The 25,402-nt window shown below is 36.7% G+C and overlaps 1 protein-coding gene across 1 annotated transcript; it reads right to left on the minus strand.

Annotated features, from left to right (window-relative positions):
* Positions 1 to 1,271: 1,271 nt before the first annotated feature.
* On the minus strand, positions 1,272 to 24,923 carry LOC138321298 (phenylalanine-4-hydroxylase-like). Its single transcript, XM_069264934.1, has 15 exons — positions 24,750 to 24,923; positions 21,719 to 21,793; positions 19,631 to 20,002; positions 19,103 to 19,142; positions 15,317 to 15,327; positions 14,729 to 14,824; positions 12,347 to 12,414; positions 11,069 to 11,119; positions 8,762 to 8,907; positions 7,930 to 8,065; positions 5,915 to 6,041; positions 5,576 to 5,671; positions 3,571 to 3,704; positions 2,988 to 3,103; positions 1,272 to 2,456 (listed from the first exon to the last, which is right to left on the minus strand). The coding sequence occupies exons 1-15, from the start codon at positions 24,921 to 24,923 to the stop codon at positions 2,380 to 2,382; spliced, it is 1,719 nt and encodes a 572-aa protein (XP_069121035.1). The 3' UTR covers positions 1,272 to 2,379.
* Between the last annotated feature and the right edge of the window lie 479 nt (positions 24,924 to 25,402).

A 25,402-nucleotide genomic window follows, 5' to 3' on the forward strand; every position in this document is an offset into this window, starting at 1 on the left:
GAAAAAGTTAACATAAATAGTTTATTAACCTACTATCGGTCTGCGTTAAGTGTCGCGTTAACGATTTTCTAGAAAGGACGGCGATGTGTTAATACAATACTGGTATTCGTTTAATTAAATGTATATAAATCCGTGGGAGTGAATGTGTCAAAGTTTAATCAAACATTCGGTTTTCTCGGGCGCCGTCGTGGTAACTAATGACATGAAATATATTTGTTTTAAACCCTTTAGATGTGCTTTAATAAGAATGTTCAAAAGTTGTTCGGAAGGGTCTTTCATTCAAGCAGTAAAATGATCCCCGTCGAAAGTAATCACGCTGAATATAAATATCGGGACGGGTTCGGTTGTGACACTGTCTTCCGCATTATATAACGAACTCCAGTGGAGTGTTCACGTTAGTATCAGGAATATCGGACTGTTTCTGCCTAAAAGCGAATATTTTTTAAAAAAAATGTAGAAATATAAGGATTCTGAACACAAATGCTTAATATATAAACGGAAGAAGTAGGTTTTGAAAATTAGTAAATTCACCAAAATATTTGAAATTTTTGGAGGTGATTTTAATAATTAAATATCATAATATTTCTGTAGCATTAACTGCATTTATAATGACTCATTGATTCAATGAATAAAAGTAGTGGGAGTAGACTTGTCGTCCTTGCTGTGAGTGGAATGGCATTGTCCTCATTGTAACAGATGTGATATTATGATATTAAAAGAAGAGTTATTGCTATTTTTATAATTTTGAACCACTTTCATCAGCGACAGTTTCCCTCAAAATGTAGATAAAATCAAAACACTTAAATGAAATGTTAACTCAACATCGGTAAATGAAATCAGAATAGTGACTTTGTAGTGAGACTAATATCGAAATATGAAGCGATTAAGAATCCAGGTGGTTCACAAGATTAAGTGTTTGAAGCTTCATCGTCGACAGATAGACCAAATTCAGGTAAACTCATCAATCTAAAAACAATATGGAGCAGTGACAATCGAACGCTAGGTATACCTAGAAGAGAAGCTTTAGTTTGGTTTCATCCTACAATGGGATTAAATCGTACAAGATCACTTAATACATCGGCAGTCGTCGTCGTCCTGTGTTTGTTACTTGTTCTTCTTCATTTACAGAAAATAAGAAACATGAGAAATTAAAATTTCTGAACACTTTGTAAGAACAGTTATGGAAAGCACTTCGCCTTCATAGTAAAAACATCATCTTTTCGTTTGAAACATGTTTTTGTAAATTATTTTGATCAATATATCTACAGTTATAAATAAGGTTACATGGAAAATAGCATTGGAATGGAAAACTACAATATCATTGTGAAAGGGGAGTAACTCGACTCAGTAGCTGTAATCTACAAAGTCAAACAATGATTCGAGCAATGATTTTAGCTATTTTGATGTAAAGAGGTATCCGTTATAATAGCAATTTCTGTACAATATTAATGAATGATTTTTAATTTTTGATTAATTTCCAATTAAAATCTAACTCAAGGTATATGGCTTTTGTATTTTATTATATAAGCTTAAGTACAATATACATTTTTTTATCATTATATAGATTGATAATCTTATATTTACTATAAGATTATAACAAGAAATCCCATAAACAGAACAAAAAAGCACCAAATGGCTATGAACTAAAAGGCCATATACAATACTAAAACAAAACACGGGGTGTTTTATGACATAAAACTATTAAAGTATACACTACTGCCAGTACTCCAGTTCTATTATACACACATATTCAAGTGTAATTTATTATTACACAAATACCCATAGCTTTATATATATGTAAATTAAATAATTCTATGAATAAAAAAAGAAAAAAACTTGTAAGTGTAACAGTTGTACAGTATCGTAACAAAATCTTTACGTTACCTTAATTTCAAAGAATCCAAAAAGGGGTAAGAAAGGTTATCAAATGTTTGGCAGTTTGATTAAGAACCTTACCATGATGACTGAGTCTTGTCCCACACTGATTGAGATTATTTCCTCTCAACCTGTTTGTTTTCTGAGATGTATTTATTGTTGATAATACATAAATACACATTGACGTGATGTATTTAAGTGCCATATATGTGGCGTCAACCCAGTATTGTCGTGATGTCCAACAATTGGTCTGTTCGTGTAGGTTGTATTGCCATGGGTAAGATAGTTTTCTTATCTGGACAAAGACGCCTGATAAGAGTATAATGGTTTTTCCTATTAAATAATGTATTAATCCATGATTAATGTATAAGTGAAATTAACATATTTTGTAGACAAACTACTATACACGTTACGTATTCATTGTATTCAAACCAGAAATATTTGTGATACCTAAAGGTTGTCTCTTTGAAATAACATCACTTCGGGCAATGTGCTTGATGCACGTTATTCAACCAATTTTCCCAGCCCTTCTCCAATGCTATCCAATTTGTTTAACGCGTCTTCTAAGAGGTTTAAATCACCTGTAAAAGGAAGAGGTGGCTTTATTATATTCAATGACAAATACTACTTGTAATATATATTATTAGAGAAGTCTCCACATCCCTTAAATCCCCTATATGAAGGGTATTTTATGAGAAATAGCGGTAACATACTTCAACTATCAAAATCCATTATGACTGCCTGACAGCCATCTTACCAACAGATCAGTCCTAAAATAGAATATGTACATCTAGGGACACAATGTGCTACCACAGCTATACTGATAAAAAGAGCCATTTTACTCTAAGTTTGTAAAAAGTAATATTTTTATATGTACTTTTTTATCTTTTCAACTATGGAAAATTACTGAGACAAAATTTGCAAAAGTTAAATCGAGAATTTAATCAATTATTAAAATATGTAATAAATGGAATTTTTCTTACTTATATAAATGATAGAAGGTATGACAAACCATTTGTAGACTAAATTTAGGGTCAACATGTGTTATGGTAAATTAGAGGAACAAACTGTTGCCCGAGGCAGTTATGTCCATCATGTTATCGCAGGTGTACCTTTGATTCTTCGCGTGAGTTTCAGAATCTGGTTCTTATTGTCGATGACCTCCACAGTCTGAGTGTAGGGGTTGTACCGGACAGTGAAGGGCCGAGGGATCGTGTCCGCATACGCTCTGAATTAACAAAAAACGTCGAAGTTTAGGTTCGTGTCAAAATCATCACACATATATCACCCCAAGTCACCATTCTATTTTCAGTTGTCAACTTCATTTGTTCAATAAAATACAGTTTAATATCGTTAAATTAAAGACAATAACTTGGAAAATTTTATTGGTTTAAAAGGTTTCACGACATTGATATGTACTTTTTACTATGTTATACCTCGAAGGCTTATACTGATGCCACTCACTTATTGAGATTTGGCTACATGTAATTGCAGGGTATAGCCTGAAGTCATCATTTTAGTCTACCGGTTTATCACCACGCGGGCAGAATCAATTGTTTTTACTTTAACATCAAATATTTAGTTTCTTTGACTAATGTCAAAAAGGATTGTGGTATGCATAATAATTACAATAAGAACAATTATATCAATAATACAAACAAAGGTATGTATCTATGGACGTCAATGCCATCTAACCTGATCTTGTCTTTGGCATCCTGGAAACTGTCGGCGATGAAATACACAGGCTGGAACTCCGTTATAGGGTAGTTCTGTTCTGCTGTTTCCGAAGGCTGGAACTCCTTCCGTTCAGGTTTATCTGACAAACAGTACTGTAAGGTATAAAAAGATGGCCTTATCGGTCACCTGTACGGATTGACACAACGATAAGTTATTTGTAACACGTTTCTTCCTTTCCACACATCAGGCTCTTAACGTCAGTCAGAATTTATGTGACCACATACAATATCAAACACCAGCCTCATTGACATTAACGGTCATCTGACCGCCTTGGCATCACCTTAATCACCTTAAATGGTAATAATAAAATATGTTGTTCAATATGGCGACTTTGGCATCAGTCTTCTATTTTTGATACATGGAACTTTTTTTACTTTAATGTGTCTAAAAATAACAACATTTTTAGGCTGCCCTTCCTTCCATGAGTACCAGTAGAATTGAACAAGGTAGACTCTGGGTTCTGTTCCCTTACCTAGACACACCATAGTCTTTAAAAGTGGTAGTCATAGTTTTGCTCCTGCTTAGCTCTCAGCACTAAGGGATTTGGACAATTGGTTCGTCCGTTGTCAGTATAACGTGACCTAGTAGGGTGTGTTGTCGTCTCGTAGCACTATAAAAACCTGAAGAGTTCCACTGTGGAAGAAGACACAACACGAACATCTCTCACTAAAACAAGGACAAGAATTCCACTATACAAAAGATACAACAAGAATATACCACAGTCTTCCACTTTTAAACACTTTGGTGTGTCTCGGTGAATGAAGAACTGAATGAAGAGCCTACCTCACAGGGCCGAACGCTCAACCGAAGGCCAAAAGTGGGGAGTTGTCGATGGAAACGTTAGGAAAAATAAAATAAGTTAGAAAGTATAGAAAAGAGAACTTAAATTTAGTCACAGTTTAGGCTAGCGCCATATCCCACTGAAGAATGAAGAACTGATTTAAGAATTAATTATATATCCACTATAGTGTATGTTGTTTCAAGTGTTTCCAAATGCGTACAGCTATACCGGTCAGTGTTTTCGCATGTGAAATGTAGAAATATAGTTATAACAGTGACATTCAACAATAAAAACGCCATCTTATCATTGAAATTTTGTATAATGTCATAAACTGAATCCAGCTTTATCTTTGTCTCTCGTTCATATATATCTGATCAACAAAAAAGATGAAAATGTAGGGCACAGTGATCTAGTTAAATATTTGTTCTATTTAAACATTAAAAACTTTTAAACTTTTTTCATTTTACAACGATTGATTTTGTAGGTTGCGTTTTGATAGTTTGTACTGCATGTGTATATTTACGTGGTCTAAGGGACTAAGTGACGGGGATAAATTATTTCATATTCTATGAATGGTATCGTCTGTCAACTTAGCATCATCTGTTTTTACATGTGTGAATGTTTTCAAGTATCTTTTGACTCTCTTTTGAGACGTCATAAACGATGTTAGTCATGTGACTTGATAGCAATATTAATATCATAAACTAAATGTTATGGTGATAGCATTCATGTTGTTCATTTCATAAACTTCTAAACGTATGGTTTCATAAAATTACTTTATCCCATTTTCATAAACTTCTAAATTACGTATGTTTCATACCATATCATGTTAGCTTTATTCCCATTTTCATAAACTTCTAAATTACGTATGGTTTCATAGCATGTCATGTTAGCTTTATTCCCATTTTCATAAACTTCTAAATTACGTATGGTTTCATACCATATCATGTTAGCTTTATTCACATTTTCATAAATTTCTGAATTCCGTATGGTTTCATAGCATATCATGTTAGCTTTATCCCCATTTTCATATTAAACATGACATTAGCAATACATTATCATACTTACAATCAAATGTTAGTCATTTTTCTTATAAGTTCAAACCAAATACAGTTTTAGTTTATAGACATAAATGTATGTTTGAAATTGTTTTAGAAATATTTCTTTACTTCGAATACGAACCTGAAGTTCACCAAATGAAGATAGGAGACCAGCTCCGAACGCTCGTACCTCGTCTCCTTGTCGACAGAGACCGAACTCGACCGTGAACCAGTAACACTATGAACATACAATCATCAATATTACGGAATCGTAAGGAATCTGACGAATATTGGAAAGCGTCCATTATTGACGACCCGTCCGGTGATCCGAACTAATAAACATCTAATTTATTTCAGCTTTTACTTGTACGGCTGCATATATTATATTTTTATGATAAGATTCTACACATTCAGTTGCATTAGAGATATAAGATAAATCAGATATATATTTTTTTCTGTTTTGTTTGTGATTATAACTTACAGTACTGAGTTTCTCTATGTAGTCGTCTGGGGCACCCAAACTTGCCAGTCCGATCTCCTGAGAGAACCGTGCGAATGTCGGATCTGCCAGGAGGGGCGCGTGTCCAATCAGCTCGTGACACACATCTCTGAAAAACAATAAACGCAAGGTTGGATATTGTTCAGTTATGGAATATAAATTGAATATAGATCTTATGTTATTTAATTAAACGCAGACTGCAACTTGTAATGATTTTATGTTGGTTGAGGTATTATTTAAAGTTATTTTCAAATTAATTAATTTCATATATGTTAATTTTAATAAAATACAACCCCGCTACAATAACAAAACTGACTGAAAAAGACCAAACTTTCGAAGAAAAATTAAACTAAAGGAACAAAAGCAATGCTCAATTAAGATTCCATATTTCTTTCTTTCCAAAAAGTTTAGAAATGAATGTATAAAAGTGGACTTTTTAGAATGGTTAATCATAAAAAAATAAAAGTGAATACAAGCATTGATAGCTGGAAAATAAATGTTTTATATACTCGGACGTAGGTATATAACAAGCCTGTATTTTTCGGGCAATAAAGCTTACCAATTAAAAACAAGTCTACATGTTTGTTGTACAGTTGTGGGGTATGGTTGTTGTGCAACAAAGCGAGATTAGAGCAGCTGCGACACGAGGTGGTGCACTAAAATCACCCACATGCTATGTGCACTAAATCCCAACCCCTGTGTTTAAACAATGGTTATAACCACAAGATACTTTATCAGATAGGACTCGTGTAGCCATAAACATAACACTGACGTATCAAAAGGGGATATTATATGCAATCACATGCACGGTCGAAACGTCAGACATACCAGCTTTTCGAGTGGCAATCGAAAGAAAAGTTTGACAATCGACTAAGGGTATGTTATTGTTTTGAGACAACTCGTACCTCACACACTTTTCTGTAGACATAGTGCCTATTACATCAAATCTAATAAAATAAAACACAGATTCCTATTATCATTACGTTTGATAAAAAGGATCAGAGAAAATCCCACTAGGGGCCACGTCCACGTGATCCTTGATAAAGACCAGTCAAATTGCTGCCCCAAAACTTTCACACCTAAGGTCATCTCGCCCCAAGAGCACAACATAGCTTACCGTATATGTATACTGGGACGAAATGTCGTATACACTTGATGCAGCAAGGTGCAGAACCTACACGTGGTCGTGAGTACACGTGGTATAAAGGTCACCTGAACATGACATGACCCCTCATGGGACGCTGTCAGATCCTCTAATCACCGGAGTGGTCATAAGGATCTGTATTTTGATCAGATTTCCTATCACATATTGCTGTTCACAGTCGTGGTTCCCTAGTGACCACCAATCTCTCTACGGCAGGTTGCTCCCATTCTGACTTAGAATTGAGGAGCTTGTCAGCAACTGATCCGTGTATAGCGACCGCCTCTGAAACTTGTCGTTCGAGTGGCTTGGAGAAGGTCTTGATGACTTCACACTTGAAGTTTCTAATGTCACCTTCGTCTCCTGGGTGTTCTTCGAGCAAGTGCTTAGCCAGAGCATTAGAGAGATTACCACTCTCTACTTGGCGCCTGTGTTCCTGGAACCGGGTATAGGCATTTCGGCCGGTTTCACCAATGTACTCAGCCACTGTGTTGTGCTTGGCACAGATTTTGCATGTGGCTTTGTACAGCGCACCGGACCGGAAATGTAATGACCCACCACCAGAACCAGGGTTGCTCTGACACAGCACACACTCTCCTCGTTGACACTCATCACCAATTTTAGTGTCGGTACGAACAAGTTGCTGCTTGATCGTCTGCCCACCAGTTTCAACCACCCTGATATTCACGTCAAGTCTGGGCCCCTGTACCGCTGTCACCCCTCGCACACGTCTGGCAAGTTCTGCACCAGGAGTTGATGGTACGAAAATTACGGTGTCAGCTGGTTGGTCAAAAACAAAGAAAACATGAGAATCTTCTCTAAATCTATCATTGCACTGTATTGTGGATATACTTACGGTTCAGGAGTGTACGTAGGTTTGGAACTATGGCGGATGTATTGAGTAGCGTGGATAACTCGGAACGCCAGCCCAGAAAGGAAGTCTCGTGGGGTCAGTAAACCAGCGACTGGTCGTATGGAAAAACCAGAACGCTCTGGTAGGGGAAAAGATGGTAAAGGTTTGGTAAATACAATAACAAAACCACAAGTTGTCTTATGGTAAAACCAGAACGCTCTGGTTGGTAAAAGATGGTAAAGGTTTGGTAAATACAATAACAAAACCACAAGTTGTCTTATGGTAAAACCAGAACGCTCTGGTTGGTAAAAGATGGTAAAGGTTTGGTAAATACAATAACAAAACCACAAGTTGTCGTATGGTAAAACCAGAACGCTCTGGTAGGGAAAGATGGTAAAGGTTTGGTAAATACAATAACAAAATCACAAGTTATCGTATGGTAAAACCAGAACGCTCTGGTTGGTAAAAGATGGTAAAGGTTTGGTAAATACAATAACAAAACCACAAGTTATCGTATGGTAAAACCAGAACGTTCTGGTAGGGAAAGATGGTAAAGGTTTGGTAAATACAATCAATATTTCACCTCTTTCTATGATTTTAACAGATCAACTCAGCTAAAAGGTGTAAATATTTGTTATTGATATCGTTGACGAAAATCATAAACAGATGGAATAGATATTGTTCATCTTGTAAAACCACATCTATTTAATTTATTCACCATCTTCTTTTTTAACACCAGTAAGAAGTTTTCAGAAAAGCAAACTATTTAGTACATGTTCTTATTACCATAGAAATTAGACCTATTGGCATTGTGATACAAAAATAGTTGCATTACCTTTGAGAAACATGGAGACGTCCTGGAGTTGTGGGATGTTGTCCCGTCTGTATCCACAGTTCTCTTCCAATAGAGGGAATATGTGATTAAACTCCCGGCAGGCGTGTGTAGGGTAGAGTGCAGTCAACTTGTCGTATATCGTAGTCCTAGTCACAAATTAAAGAAGTTTTGAATATTTAATGAATTTTCATCTAATATTAAAGTTTATGGAACGAGAAGTTTTAATTTTGTCGAGCCTCAATGAATAATTGATATCAATCTGATTAACATACATATTTTCAAAGCCGGCATATTTTTAAGATATTTTTGACTGTAAGAAACCCAAGGTTTACTTTCGAGACAGGATTATTTTCGACTTAGTGGACCGATTTAGTCTTATTATCGAGATTTTAAAGTATCTTCATACTCATCCGTTTCTATGGTAACAAGAATATGTATCTTGACTAGTCAGAGGATAAGGGAGTCAACTCCAATGAAAGTGTGACAGTTAGAAATTAGTGGTAACCCAAGTTGAGGAGTCTATTATTTCCCGGTCATTGACTAGACAATACTCAATAAACTGGCGTCATGAGCAATTTTACTTTGTTCACGAGAGTAACATTACTGAAATTGTGCAGAAATTTCATGGTTTGTGTTTTATTATGTATTTAACTACAAGTATCTTCCAATGGAATCAATCTTCATAATGCACGTACTATGTAATGATTGTCTACAAAGCTCTGGCATCTATAAGGATCGTTGGCTCCATAGGAAGATGGTTTATGCTTATATTTACATTATTAACTCATTTTGGATATCTCCGCATTAAAATTGTCAAACTTAGACCAGGGAAAGCGTTTATCAACAGACAATATACTCCACAAGATAAAATAGCCATTTTGATGGTGACCAGTTGACGTTACCATGTTGACATAAATGACCTCATTATGTTAACGATTTGGGTGTCAGTTATACCCTCATATACTTCATTTTGGTTTGTTTCGTTTAAAGTAAAAGTGGCAGGGAAAGGTAAATATTAGTTTATAAACATCATATTAATAGCCAGGGTCAGTTAAGGACATGCCAGGTTTGTTGGTGGAGGAAAGCCAGGTCTAAAAGTAACATCCCATATTATCACTTTGTTTCTTGTTAACTTGCATGCAAACCATGTGTTTGTGAATTTTAGTTCACAAAAGAGATAAAAAAAAGTAGGTCAAAGTGACCTAATCCATCATACGTTCAATTTCAGCATCAAAAAACTTTAATGATTTTACTGCAGGATGTTATAATTGTGCTTGCTTCCCTATTCCATAATTATTAAATCTGGAATCTTTATCACACCACAAACAAATAGCATGTATTTATTGTGCAGTGTGAGAGTGTATTTCTTTGAAAATCACTGGTGTGCATTGATAGGAAAATGTTTGTTTGGCATGAGAAATCCAATAGAGCCATGACAGAATGATTCCAGATTTAGTCGCCTTTTACTATCATGCAACGGGGCTTAAGGGCAATTTTAATATTCTTTTTACATTGTAGGTGTAATTCACTGAAATCAAACTAAATGACTTGCTTTGAACATGAAAACCCTAGAATATGATACGTAGCAGACGAGAAACTATTCATTAAATATGACCTAACGTATCCACGTCACCCAGCCCAAGCAAACACTTCAAAATATCGTTTCTACTCAAAATCAATTGCCGCTAATCGGAACTTAAAAATGAAAAAAAAATTCATCCTTTGACTTTTGACCTCTGAATTTACCATAAATCCAGAAAAAAACAGATGTTCTGTATAGTATTCTATATGCAGCTGACCCTAAGTAACTTCATGAAAAATGTGTTGTGTATCACTGAGTGGCCGTAAATCGGCCCAAAGTGATACCTCTTCTTTAGGTGAGAAGTAAAAAATGAATCTTCAGCTCGTTATCCAAGTAAGATTAAAGTTATATTTCGGATAGTCTGTATTTAAATGATACATTATATTCCTTGTCTCACTGGCATTTAAATAACGTACGGGAAATGTATAGATAAATACCAGATTGCGTAATAACTGTTATTAAATACCGTCACACTTACACAGATTCAATACCTAAGATAAAAAGAAAAGACTTTGATAACTGTCTTCTGTAATCTTTGAAATGATACAAGAAAAATCTGTCTTTTAAAATTAGGATATGTTGCAATCTTTCTGTTTATATAGGCTAAACTTTCAGGCTGTATAATTATTCTTCGACGACATAAATAACAATTACTTTCAAGGTATGATACATGTACATGTATATTGATCTTTCGAAATGGTTTCTGAAGTGAATTATGAGCTCACCATGTTTTGACTTCATCTTTGGTATATGTCACCCGTGGTATAGCATCACCACTGAAATGGAGGTTTCATATGAAATAATAATATTATGACTGTTCGTCACCATAATAAAATCTTTGTTACTATAAAAGTTATTGTCACTGCATTCTGTTACTCACACTCTTATAAAGAAAATAAGGAACTTATAATTTGTAAGTCAGATTAACACGAGAAAGAGACGCCTCCCTACTATAAGTCCGCATCAAGACCACGTATGGTGCATCAAGTTCGTGACCGAAGTTTGGTTGTAGAAACTAAAGTATAAATTACTGTATTATATGTGAGTGTTTCAGTGACTCAGTAAACATGGAATAGATACAGAAAAAGGAAACAGATTTACGTATTGATATAATCACAATCCGACTTGAAGTCGAATAAATTAGGACTATCTTAAATATTTAACTTCGCAAAATACATTCAAGGTATGGTAAGGGTCTTTTGTGCCCCCCCCCCCCCCCCCCCCCCCCCCCCCCCCGCTTTTTCAAACTTTGTTATTTTAAGATGTTAATCTTGTATTTCAAATATTAACCACATACCTGACATAGTTGATAGTGCTATTCTCTAATACAGCAGTTCTAGTTGCCATGGCAGCCATTTTATAATACATAAATTATGCACAATGTGAATCAAAATTGGCATTTTTTATGCAGTTTTATATCTAGTTAACATAGAGCGCATTCTAGAACAAAAATATTTCTCAAAAATGATGTATTCTTCGTGTCTGCTAATTTCTTTAAAATAATAAGTTTGTTCTAGGTTGCGCTCTATTGCTTTGAAAGGAAAAACTATCAAAAAATATCCTAAAATTGACCGAATTTTCATATTTGCTTAATTTATGCAAAGATACCATGGTTATATAGCAAAAATATACTTTCAGTCAACAAAAATATCAATAAGTTTTTATCAGGGGCATATACAATATTTCAAACGCAAAAAAAATATTTTCTAAATACTTAATTTGAAATTTGGTAGATTTAGGGGCCAAAAAGAGCCATTACCATATCTGTTAATTAAATGTGTGTACGATCTGTTTGTTTTGTGCGTATGTATTGTTTGTTTTGTGTGTACGTAGTGTTTGTTTTGTGTGTATGGACTGTTTATTTTCTTTGTGTGTACTGATTTTTGTGTGTATGTACTGTTTGTTTTGTGTGTATGTACTGTTTGTTTTGTGTGTACGTATTGTTTGTTTTGTGTGTACGTACTGTTTGTTTTGTGTGTACTGTTTGTTTTGTTTGTACGTACTGTTTGAAATTGAAGGCTATGTCGGCGAATTCTTTCCTCCTTTCTCTATACACACTGTCAGTAAACCCCTGTAAACAAAAAATCAATTATCTTCCCTACTCTATTTACGTTGCAGGAGCCAATAGTTAATCCTTACATAATAGAGGGTAAGAAACTTTTTTTGAAAACCACTTGCCCGTATTTGAGATTTCAGTCTAATTTTCCCCCAAAACAGGGTAATTAACATTAAAACCGGGCAAGTTTACACCAATTTTCACTTGCCCGGGATCATATTATACTGTTATCGGCCCATCGGACATGGGATATTTCTTGCCCTGTTAAAATAAAACCAGTGTAATGAAAACATCACTGATTAACACAACTTCGACAGTAAAACAGAGTAAATATCGTGACATCAGCAATAAAACAGTACTAATATCGTGACATCAGCAATAAAACAGTATTTATATCATGAACATCAGCATTAAAACAGTATTAATATCGTGACATCAGCATTAAAAACAGTATTTATATCATGACATCAGCATTAAAACAGTATTTATATATCGTGACATCAACAATAAAACAGTACTATAAATGTGACATCAGCATTAAAACAGTATTTAAATATCGTGACATCAGCATTAAAACAGTATTAATATCGTGACATCAGCATTAAAACAGTATTTATATCGTGACATCAACAATAAAACAGTACTATAAATGTGACATCAGCAATTAAAACAGTATTTATATCATGACATCAGCATTAAAACAGTATTTATATCGTGACATCAACAATAAAACAGTACTATAAATGTGACATCAGCATTAAAACAGTATATTATATATCGTGACATCAGCATTAAAACAGTATTTATATCGTGACATCAACAATAAAAACAGTACTATAAATGTGACATCAGCATTAAAACAGTACTAATATCGTGACATCAGCATTAAAACAGTATTAATATCGTGACACCAGCATTAAAACAGTATTAATATCGTGACATCAGCATTAAAACAGTATTTATATCGTGACATCAACAATAAAACAGTACTATAAATGTGACATCAGCATTAAAACAGTATTAATATCGTGACATCAGCATTAAAACAGTATTTATATCGTGACATCAACAATAAAACAGTACTATAAATGTGACTTCAGCATTATAAAACAGTATTAATATCGTGACATCAACAATAAAACAGTACTATAAATGTGACATCAGCATTAAAACAGTATTAATATCGTGACATCAGCATTAAAACAGTATTAATATCGTGACATCAGCATTAAAACAGTATTAATATCGTGACATCAGCATTAAAACAGTATTAATATCGTGACATCAGCATTAAAACAGTATTAATATCGTGACATCAGCATTAAAACAGTATTAATATCGTGACATCAGCATTAAAACAGTATTAATATCGTGACATCAGCATTAAAACAGTATTAATATCGTGACAATCAACAATAAAACAGTACTATAAATGTGACATCAGCATTAAAACAGTATTAATATCGTGACATCAGCATTAAAACAGTATTAATATCGTGACATCAGCATTAAAACAGTACTCATATCGTGACATCAGCATTTAAAATAGTACTAATATCGTGACATCAGCATTAAAACAGTATTAATATCGTGACATCAGCATTAAAACAGTATTAATATCGTGACATCAGCATTAAAACAGTATTAATATCGTGACATCAGCATTAAAACAGTATTAATATCGTGACATCAGCATTAAAACAGTATTAATATCGTGACATCAGCATTAAAACAGTACTTCAATATCGTGACATCAGCATTAAAACAGTACTAATATCGTGACATCAGCATTAAAACAGTACTAATATCGTGACATCAGCATTAAAAAACAGTATCAATATCGTGACATCAAACATTAAAACAGTACTAACATTGTGACATCAGCAAGTAAAACAGTATTAATATCGTGACATCAACATTAAAACAGTACTAATATCGTGACATCAGCATTAAAACAGTATTAATATCGTGACATCAGCAATAAAACAGTATTAATATCGTGACATCAGCAATAAAACAGTATTAATATCGTGACATCAGCATTAAAACAGTACTAATATCGTGACATCAGCATTAAAACAGTACTAATATCGTGACATCAGCATTAAAACAGTACTAATATCGTGACATCAGCAATTAAAACAGTATCAAAATCGTGACATCAACATTAAAACAGTACTAACATTGTGACATCAGCATTAAAACAGTATTAATATCGTGACATCACATTAAAACAGTACTAATATCGTGACATCAGCATTAAAACAGTATTAATATCGTGACATCAATAATAGCATTAGTTACGTATACTAATATCAAATGCACCTACCGGGTGATCCGAGTCAAGCTCCGCACCATAGCTAAGAATCCGGGTGGACAACATATCTAGGTCACTAATCTTTCTTGGAAACCAAGGAACTGTATCGGCAATATATACAAGAATAACTTTCCATGATTCACTTTCACAACCAAACACATTTAAATGGTACCAACGAGAAGCATTTTCTATGGTTTGTATAGAACATTTATATGTAACTACTTTATATCAACTCAATATACTCGAAGCAAAAATATTGGTGAAAAGGCGTTAACTACAGCTAAGGATTTGTAAGCAGTACATGTATATAGAGGAAATATTTACTATATATCGGTGCAACTATTTACTATCATATATGACCGAATGAATGTTAATATTCATTAGAATATGTAAATTGCTCATTTAAATGTGAGATAAAATTAGGACATAGTAACGATTTATTTCATTTCTAGTGAAATCTCCCCCACCATCCACACTTGGGTAATTTTTGGCAATATGAACAAATATAGAGTTTAGTGTTTGATTTTGGTTTAAAACTAAAGAGTACAGTTAAACCTGATACTACGAAACATCGATATATAAAGGAAGATAATTAGTTAGCTTCCTCTTATCTGCAGGAGACAGCCATATTTGAACCTGCTGAATTTGTCAATAAAGTATTCATGATACATTGGTGGTTTTTTCCTCAATATCACCTGTACTCATCAATCATTGCCTATTAACAGCAAGTCCAATTAAGACTTTTTGTCATTAACCCTTCAGTCAGTATCCATATGAATTTCTATATTTGGATCTGTCTCAATGTTATGTATATCACTGTATATAGAAGACAATTTAGAATGTTTGACAATGGCTTATTTACTAGATATCGGTGTAACTATTCCATAATCATTTATGATCGAATGAAGCAATGTTAATATTCCATTAGCATACGTTATGAGAGCTATTTTGGTAATAGTTTTGCCAAATTAGTACTCTTATTTATCAATAGGAGAATCAATTTTTTTTCAAATTAAGACGGAGAGCTTTCCAATTACACCTTTTACGTTTTACCGTCCAGCGCTATATGTTGGTTTTTAAGAACCCGCTAAATGTCGGTGATTAGTGAACGGAAGACATGCGATTTTAAGCGTCTTTCGTGACGTTGCTTATGTTGTGAACGAAACCAGAAATTCAGCGGTCTTTGACGATGTTGTTTAAACAGACGGACGGGACGAAAACGTTAAGATTTAAACAAACGCAGGAAACAAGACAACAAGAATTTTCACTAAATGCTTATTGTGAGTATTCTTTTTTATAAAACAATGATAGTTAGCACTACTGAGTAGAAGCTGATATGCTATTCTACTGTCGCCGATGACTGTTCGACTTTTTGCTAAAATCAGTTACAATGTTTCAATAGTTTGCAAATACTTAAAAACAAATTTTGTTGCTAGATTTTTTTGTATAATGAAATAAATACTACCTGCATTAGAGGGTGACAGTGCCTAGTGTAACCCCTCGGAATATCACTGTCTCCGTCGACAGTGATATCCTCGGGGTGACACTAGGCACTGCCATCACCCTCTAATGCAGGTAGTAGGCCTATTTATATAATTGTATTTCTAGTGACATCTCCCAAACCATCCAGCCTTGGGTAATTTAGCTATAAAGCACTTCTGAACTTCCAGAAATTGGTCGGTTTTAATTTGCACATATCATATCACGATTTAAAAAATAAACGTTTTAATCTGTAATATTCTAGTTTTATCGATATATTTTATATAGATGGAGCCTAATATGTAGTTTAAGATGTGGATAACTTTAAACAGGGTCAGCATACATGGCCGATAATGCCTAGAAAATAGGTTTTGTAAACATTGTTCATCACATGAACATAAGGACGAGGTCCACTTATTTGGACGGTGGTTTCAAATTCAACTTGAACTAATTATCACTTTTACATACTCAATCATGTGTGACGACTTCACTCAAATATCGACCTCGTATTACGAAACTTTCAATATAACATGACAACACATACGTAGAAAAATGTATATACTACTATATAACGAGCATTTTACAAAGCAAGACTATAAAAGACGAGAAAGGACACCTGCTTCTTCCGTCTCGTCACCCTGTGTTAGGTCAGATAATGTGACCGTAGGATCGATCGTCACCCTGTGATAGGTCAGCTATTGTGACCGTAGGATCGTCACCCTGTGATAGGTCAGCTAATGTGACCGTAGGATCGTCACCCTGTGATAGGTCAGCTAATGTGGCCGTAGGATCGTCTCCCTGTGATAGGCCAGCTAATGTGGCCGTAGGATCGTCACCCTGTGATAGGCCAGCTAATATGACCGTAGGATCGTCACCCTGTGATAGGTCAGCTAATGTGACCGTAGGATCGTCACCCTGTAATAGGTCAGCTAATGTGGCCGTAGGATCGTCACCCTGTGATAGGTCAGCTAATGTGACCGTAGGATCGTCACCCTGTGATAGGTCAGCTAATGTGACCGTAGGATCGTCACCCTGTGATAGGTCAGCTAATGTGACCGTAGGATCGTCACCCTGTTGGTCGCTAATGGTCCGAGATCTATGGTCAGCTAATGTGACCGTAGGATCGTCACCCTGTGATAGGTCAGCTAATGTGACCGTAGGATCGTCACCCTGTTAATAGGTCAGCTAATGTTGGCCGTAGGATCGTGACCCTGTGATAGGTCAGCTAATGTGTCCGTAGGATCGTCACCTGTAATAGGCCTGCTAATGTGGTCCGTAGGATCGTCACCCTGTGATAGGTCAGCTAATGTGGCCGTAGGATCGTCACCCTGTGATAGGTCAGCTAATGTGGCCGTAGGATCGTCACCCTGTGATAGGTCAGCTAATGTGACCGTAGGATCGTCACCCTGTGATAGGTCAGCTAATGTGCCGTAGGATCGTCACCCTGTGTAATAGGTCAGCTAATGTGGCCGTAGGATCGTCACCCTGTGATAGGTCAGCTAATGTGGCCGTAGGATCGTCACCCTGTGATAGGTAGAACCAGCTAATGTGGCCGTAGGATCGTCACCCTGTGATAGGTCAGCTAATGTGGCCGTAGGATCGTCACCCTGTGATAGTCAGCTAATGTGATCGCCAGCTAATGTGCCGTAGGATCGTCACCCTGTGATAGACCAGCTAATGTGGCCGTAGGATCGTCACCCTGTGATAGACCAGCTAATGTGGCCGTAGGATCGTCACCCTGTGATAGACCAGCTAATGTGGCCGTAGGATCGTCACCCTGTGATAGGTCAGCTAATGTGGCCGTAGGATCGTCACCCTGTGATAGGTCAGCTAATGTGGCCGTAGGATCGTCACCCTGTGATAGGTCAGCTAATGTGGCCGTAGGATCGTCACCCTGTGATAGGTCAGCTAATGTGGCCGTAGGATCGTCACCCTGTGATAGGTCAGCTAATGTGGCCGTAGATCGTCACCCTGTGATAGGTCAGCTAATGTGGCCGTAAGGATCGTCACCCTGTGATAGGTCAGCTAATGTGGCCGTAGGATCGTCACCCTGTGATAGACCAGCTAATGTGGCCGTAGGATCGTCACCCTGTGATAGGTCAGCTAATGTGGCCGTAGGATCGTCACCCTGTGATAGGTCAGCTAATGTGGCCGTAGGATCGTCACCCTGTGATAGGTCAGATAATGTGGCCGTAGGATCGTCACCCTGTGATAGACCAGCTAATGTGGCCGTAGGATCGTCACCCTGTGATAGACCAGCTAATGTGGCCGTAGGATCGTCACCCTGTGATAGACCAGCTAATGTGACCGTAGGATCGTCACCCTGTGATAGGTCAGCTAATGTGGCCGTAGGATCGTCACCCTGTGATAGGTCAGATAATGTGGCCGTAGGATCGTCACCCTGTGATAGACCAGCTAATGTGGCCGTAGGATCGTCACCCTGTGATAGACCAGCTAATGTGACCGTAGGATCGTCACCCTGTGATAGGTCAGCTAATGTTGCCGTAGGATCGTCACCCTGTGATAGGTCAGATAATGTTGCCGTAGGATCGTCACCCTGTGATAGGTCAGATAATGTGGCCGTAGGATCGTCACCCTGTGATACGTCAGATAATGTGGCCGCAAGATCGTCACCCTGTGATAGGTCAGCTAATGTTGCCGTAGGATCGTCACTCTGTGATAGACCAACTAATGCGGCCGCATAATCGTCACCCTGTGATAGACCAGCTAATGTGGCCGTAGGATCGTCACCCTGTGATAGGTCAGATAATGTGGCCGTAGGATCGTCACCCTGTGATAGGTCAGCTAATGTGGCCGCAAGATCGTCACCCTGTGATAGGTCAGCTAATGTGGCCGTAGGATCGTCACCCTGTGATAGGTCAGCTAATGTGGCCGTAGGATCGTCACCCTGTGATAGGTCAGCTAATGTGGCCGTAGGATCGTCACCCTGTGATAGGCAGCTAATGTGCCGTAGGATCGTCACCCTGTGATTAGTCAGCTAATGTGGCCGAGATCGTCACCCTGTGTAGCAGCTAATGTGGCGTAGGATCGTCACCCTGTGATAGTCAGATAATGTGGCCGTAGATCGTCACCCTGTGATAGGTCAGCTAATGTGGCCGTAGGATCGTCACCCTGTGATAGGTCAGATAATGTTGCCGTAGGATCGTCACCCTGTGATAGACCAGCTAATGTGGCCGTAGGATCGTCACCCTGTGATAGACCAGATAATGTGGCCGTAGGATCGTCACCCTGTGATAGGTAGATAATGTTGCCGTAGGATCGTCACCCTGTGATAGACCAGCTAATGTGCCGTAGGATCGTCACCCTGTAATAGTTCAGATAACCAGCTAATGTTGCCGTAGGATCGTCACCCTGTGATAGACCAGCTAATGTGACCGTAGGATCGTCACCCTGTTATAGGTCAGCTAATGTGACCGTAGGATCGTCACCCTGTGATAGACCAGCTAATGTGGCCGTAGGATCGTCACCCTGTGATAGACCAGCTAATGTGGCCGTAGGATCGTCACCCTGTGATAGGTCAGCTAATGTTGCCGTAGGATCGTCACCCTGTGATAGACCAGCTAATGTGGCCGTAGGAATGTCACCCTGTGATAGACCAGCTAATGTGGCCGTAGGATCGTCACCCTGTGATAGATCAGCTAATATGGCCGTAGGCTTACGAGGTTGTTCCACCAAAGTCAGACGTTTTGCCGGTTTATGTGAATCACAATCGACGGAGACATCATATCCGTGTTGATCTTCTTTAGATAGGTGAGACTCGATGTGAGACACATTTGCCTCCTGTTGCTGAAATAATAATATGCTTCCAGTAAAATATAAACAATTTGAAGCTATCGATTTTAATATATGTAATTATTCTTATTAGTGGACGCCACTGATAACTATTTTTAGGATGTTTGATGTAAAATATTTTCACCTATATGGTAGCTGATATCTGCCGTTTCTTTATTTCGTTGTTTCGCCCCGATAGAACGGTAACCAGCGTTATATCGCCCTGCTTGTCAGCATCTGTTCTGTGATGATAGAAACGAAATATGCAATGACAAGCAGGAGTTTTTACCCCACCTTAATGTCGTCTTTTTGTTCCGGAAAAGATCAACCTTGGGGTCAGCTAGATAGTAGTATACTATTCACATCCGATTCCCTAAAGGCTCAGAGGAAAATTGTTGCAACTACCGTTTTCGTTGTTTATAAGTCTTAATTATTTAAATATTAGAGTAAAATTATATAGATCATTTTTCAGTTTTCGCCTTAAAATCGTTCGTTAGTGAATTTCAGTTCAGAAAAGAAAAAAAATGAAGGATCACATATGACCTAGTCAAGCATTTGTTTTATTTTCGAATAAAAAAAAATTAACGATTTTAGTGAAAACTGTCATTATGCAACGATTTGCTAGTTTGAGATTGGTGATAAGTACTGCGTATGACCTCATGTTGACATGATCTTCTAAAGGGTCATATTCGATGGTATCGTCTAAATCTGCGGTCTTTATCTCGTGAGTACCTACATCAGTATAATTTAGCATTATATGTGGATCTTGATTTGTTTAAGATTACTACATCCTATGGTGACATAGGCTGGGTGACTGGGATATATCATGAGACCCTTTCATGTTTGGATGTAAAGGATAGGGATATTCTACCCAAGGGTCACAAAATGTAGTAAATCCGAGGCTTCCGAGGGTTTTACAACATTTTGTGATCCTGACGGTAGAATATCCCTATCCTTCATATCCACTTATGAAAGAGTATTTTTCTTTCATACCTCGGCGTTTTATTGCAATTTTACAACTATAATATCCCGCCATTTTGAAATAAATCCACGACTGAAAGTCAATTTCCTATACACGAAAATTTACGTGATATTTTCAACACATATTCCGTTGTTTACATCTTTTATAGTAAAACCTGTCAAGTTTGTGAAAAAAATGTTTAAATTTTACCGAGGAAATAGAAATTTTGTTAACGCCGTGACAATATGAGTGTATTGCCCTAGCATAGATTGGCCAGTATTACACCTGTAGATATGAAAGAATAGGTTATATTTAATGAATGGTATCGTTTGTCAACTAAGCATCTTCTGGTTTTTCCGTGTTTGTTTTATTCATTAAGTTTTATGAGAGAATCTCAAGCAATACCCACACAGCACATTTGTTATAATTTTGTCTACATGATAGTAAAAACCCGTTAATGGAGATCTTTATCTCGTGAATCTAGCAAAAGACATCTAATATTCAAACATTTAGTGTACAGAGTCGGGGTGTATTTCTTAAAATACTAGTTTGCAGCGATAGGAAAGTCTTACGAGAAACATATTTTGTCAACTCCACAGGCTACAAAACATTGAATAGTAATACCTGAGGTTATTTTAATAGAGGATAATAAATCAAGTAATGATACAAATAACATGGACTAGCGCCATTTAAACAAAATATTTTCTTTTTTATCTACATTAACATTAATAAAACTATATATCGCAACAATATTTTAAAGCCCTACTTACATCAATCCCGTTTTCTAGTTTTTCAGCTTTTGTTGTTGACACATATGCGTCCATCTTATCGCGTCTAAGGGGTATCTATGATTGAATTGTTACAACTGAGCAACATACCAGTATGCTGAGGAAACGATCTCATTTGTCAAAACCAATCACATGACAATTATCGACAGATGGATATACACAATGTCTTAATACTAACACGTCGCACAATATTTTGATCTAAGAGAAACTGCGTAAAGTTGTCATAAAGTCACAATTTATTTTCGTTTGGAAAGAGAGCTTTTGATAAAATATTTTAAACACGTGTGAATCTCATAGGAAAAGCCAACAAGACGGTCTGGAGCTTTTTCTGTTGAACCTGATTTTAACATGTGTAAGATACAAGACCACCAGAAGAGTAAAAGTCCTATCTCTTACATGTCGAATGGGCGGGTAATGGAACTAGGTATAGAAGAACTCCGAATCAAAAGAAGGACCGTCTATAAAAATACTTGTAACAACCCATAACCCGTCAAACAGAGATGGTTAAAGGCGACTTTATTTAGGACCTACCTATATTAACTTACTTCTTCTTTCTCTCGTCTCCCATAACACCCTCTCAAGTTTGGCGTTCAGTTGAATACGATAGCTAATATGTGCCATACATGGGCACTTGACCTCTGAAATCTCAACATTAGCGTTTTTAAAAGAATTCATTAGCGATATGTTTGGTTTCTGTTAATGCTTTTATTATTCAAAAAATCTATATGGCGGACAAATATGGCCGACAATAGCTTAGGCTATGTCATTTTTCATATTCATTTATTTTGTCAAACTCCCAGAATTATCAATCCGGGACTTGATTCTGCATGCACGATAATGTACTAAGATTGCTGGCTTACATATGCATCCTGTAGGTAGAAACAAGGAGAAAGAGGACAAATGCGTGGTAGAGATACAATGTATACCTTTTGTTTGGCTTGTGAAACAGGGGAAATGAGGAAACTTCCATCGTGGCCAAAACACAGACAGGGTAGCAGAAGACGGCATGTAGCTGGCAGGTAGTTTTACACGATATTATGATCTGATTAAAATACAGATCCTTATTATCACTGCGTTGGATAAAAGATCTGACAACATCCCATTAGAGGTCATGTCCATGTGACCTTTGGAGATGGCCAATCAGATTTCTACATGTAAAATCTCGAAGGTGAATTTCAGGAGACGAAATTGTTTTTAAAAATCTGTCATATTTATTTTCGTGTACGTAGTCATCTCGCCCAAAGGGCACAACAAAGCTAATTGTATATGTATGTTGGGGTGAAATGGCGCTGTCAATTAATGTAGCAATGTACAGAAAGATCCTCTATTGAACAGAGTGGTTATAAGAATCTGTATTTCAATCAGATTGACCGATATTGGGAACGGGAATTGTGAAGTCGTAGTGAACTTCGTATCACAACAAAACTGATATTACGATGGAGATTGCGATTAGATTGCATCTAATAATGTTCCTAGTTGTTCCTTGAGAAGGAAAGTAAATGAGAAGTGAGTGGTAAAATCTCTTTGAAAGCTGTATCAACCTCATAAGGAAAACCACTTGTTAGAGACTTTAAAAGTACCATATCTTCAGGCGAGCTTCTTAAGATACTTTAATTAGCCATCTTAGGAGAAGGTTGATTTTGGCGTAATGTCCTCATAAGCTAATTGCAGCATCCATTTATGCGAAGCTGTTGTAGTGTGTGCATTTCAGTCAATTACAGAGACATCCATATTTACATAAAGGACACGTCTTTGTATATTTATCACATAATCCGCCTGATATCCAGTGATTTTGCCCGTGTAATATTTTTGCATATGTCACTAGTGTAATATAACCTGGAGCGATTTTTTTTGCTGGAAATCCATTGTGACGTCAGACAGAAACAATGAAATGACGTCAGGAAAAATGACGTGAGGTCAGGATAATGAGAATGGCGGGACAGATTGCGTCTTCTGCTGGATTTTCGGATTACATTTTGACGTGAAATTCTTTGTTATGTAGGTATTTGTAGATATGTGATAAAAAGTATCTTAAACTTGTGTTCATTTCATATGAGATTTTATGAAACTCGTTTCTAAGTTTTAATTTTTGCTCGCCAAGGCTAGCAAATAAAAACTTCTTAGACTCTTTTCATAACATCTCACATGAAATGAACACTCATGTACGATCATATATTTATAATCCGATAGACATTTGATGACAAGCATGACGGAGGTTTTAAAGAAACAGAAAAGAGAAGCTTCAGATTTTTTATATATATCTCTCCAAAAGTCACCATATACCTTTTACGTAATTTTAATACTGATGTGCTGCCCTACAAGATAGAACATAACAATTACCAATGTTTACATGTAAATGATAAATCATTTGATATGCCCGTATTTAAACACGACATATTAACGAGAAATCGCTCTAGAAACAGCTGATGTTACATACATGAAACATCTGTTCCTTTATATTTGACAGCTATTTGTTTTAGCCCTATGTTAACAGTTTGAATGTCTTACCATGATTAAAATCGAGCTAACATTAATATGTGTAACGTCGTATAATATGTAATAGGAGTGGGATCTTTGACGCGCCATACTGTATTGTTCGCCATCTCACATCATACAACAACGCCACCTAGTGTGCAAGGGAGTAGCTCATTATTTTCAATTCGACGAGTAGTGTTCAATATTTACAGACATTCAACTATCGTTACATCTCCCTACACAATTTCATATTTCTGTAGATGTATCATTATGAATTCATATTCATGAAGATTGTCAAGTCACAGATTTCAACCTCAGCTTCAGTTTGTCTTTGTTGATTTTGAGATTAATTTCTGACATCATCCATCACAACAAACGTAAACCAGGATATCGCCATGTATGATCATAGTACAATTTAGTCCTGCTAGGGCCTCGTCGACTCTACGCTGACACTCTTCTGGTACTGGACTGATCCCAAAAGTTTCCATCTATATACACCAAAAGTTGTTAAATAGCTTCTTTCATAGTCCAGATCTACCTGACAGAATCCATCCTTTGCATCAGCTACTGTGAATATCCCTGCCTTGTGTAACTCTGGTAGTAAGGCATCAATTGTAGGGTTTGGATTATGATTACGTTTCAGTACCTGGTCCAGCGGATTCTTGTCGATGCAGAGTCTGACCTTCCTTGATGGTTTTATGACTACCACCATTGATGCAATCCATTCAGTGGGTTGTTTAACTGGTGTAATATAATAATGTTCACTGTTTGGAGACTCTGTTCATTGTATTTCTCAGTTTGCTGGATACACGTGTCGTGTTTTGTTGACTGTAATGAGTCCCATTTACTGTGAAGCATGTGAATCTAGGATGGATGGACGTTTCCTTTTATAACCAATGAATTCAAAAGGGTACCTTTTTTTCCACTTGCCAAGATATTTTAAACGATAAGACCCCTACCCCAATGTACCATTTAACAAGAGGTGCAGAGGGCCTGTATCGCTCACCTGGTTTGTAATGCCAAGTAATGTTCTGTATTCAGGCTCGTTGTTTCTTTTCTGAAGGAATTTGAATAATTACCCCCTAATTCCCCTATTTGGCCCGCCCCTCCTGCCCCCAGGGAGTCAGAAACAAAACTAATACAAGTTCTGTTCCCCTTCCCCAAGGATGTTTATGCCAAATTTATGACAAG

This window comes from Argopecten irradians, chromosome 1 (genome assembly GCF_041381155.1).
Source record: "Argopecten irradians isolate NY chromosome 1, Ai_NY, whole genome shotgun sequence".
In the NCBI taxonomy this organism is placed as follows: Eukaryota; Metazoa; Mollusca; class Bivalvia; order Pectinida; family Pectinidae; genus Argopecten; species Argopecten irradians.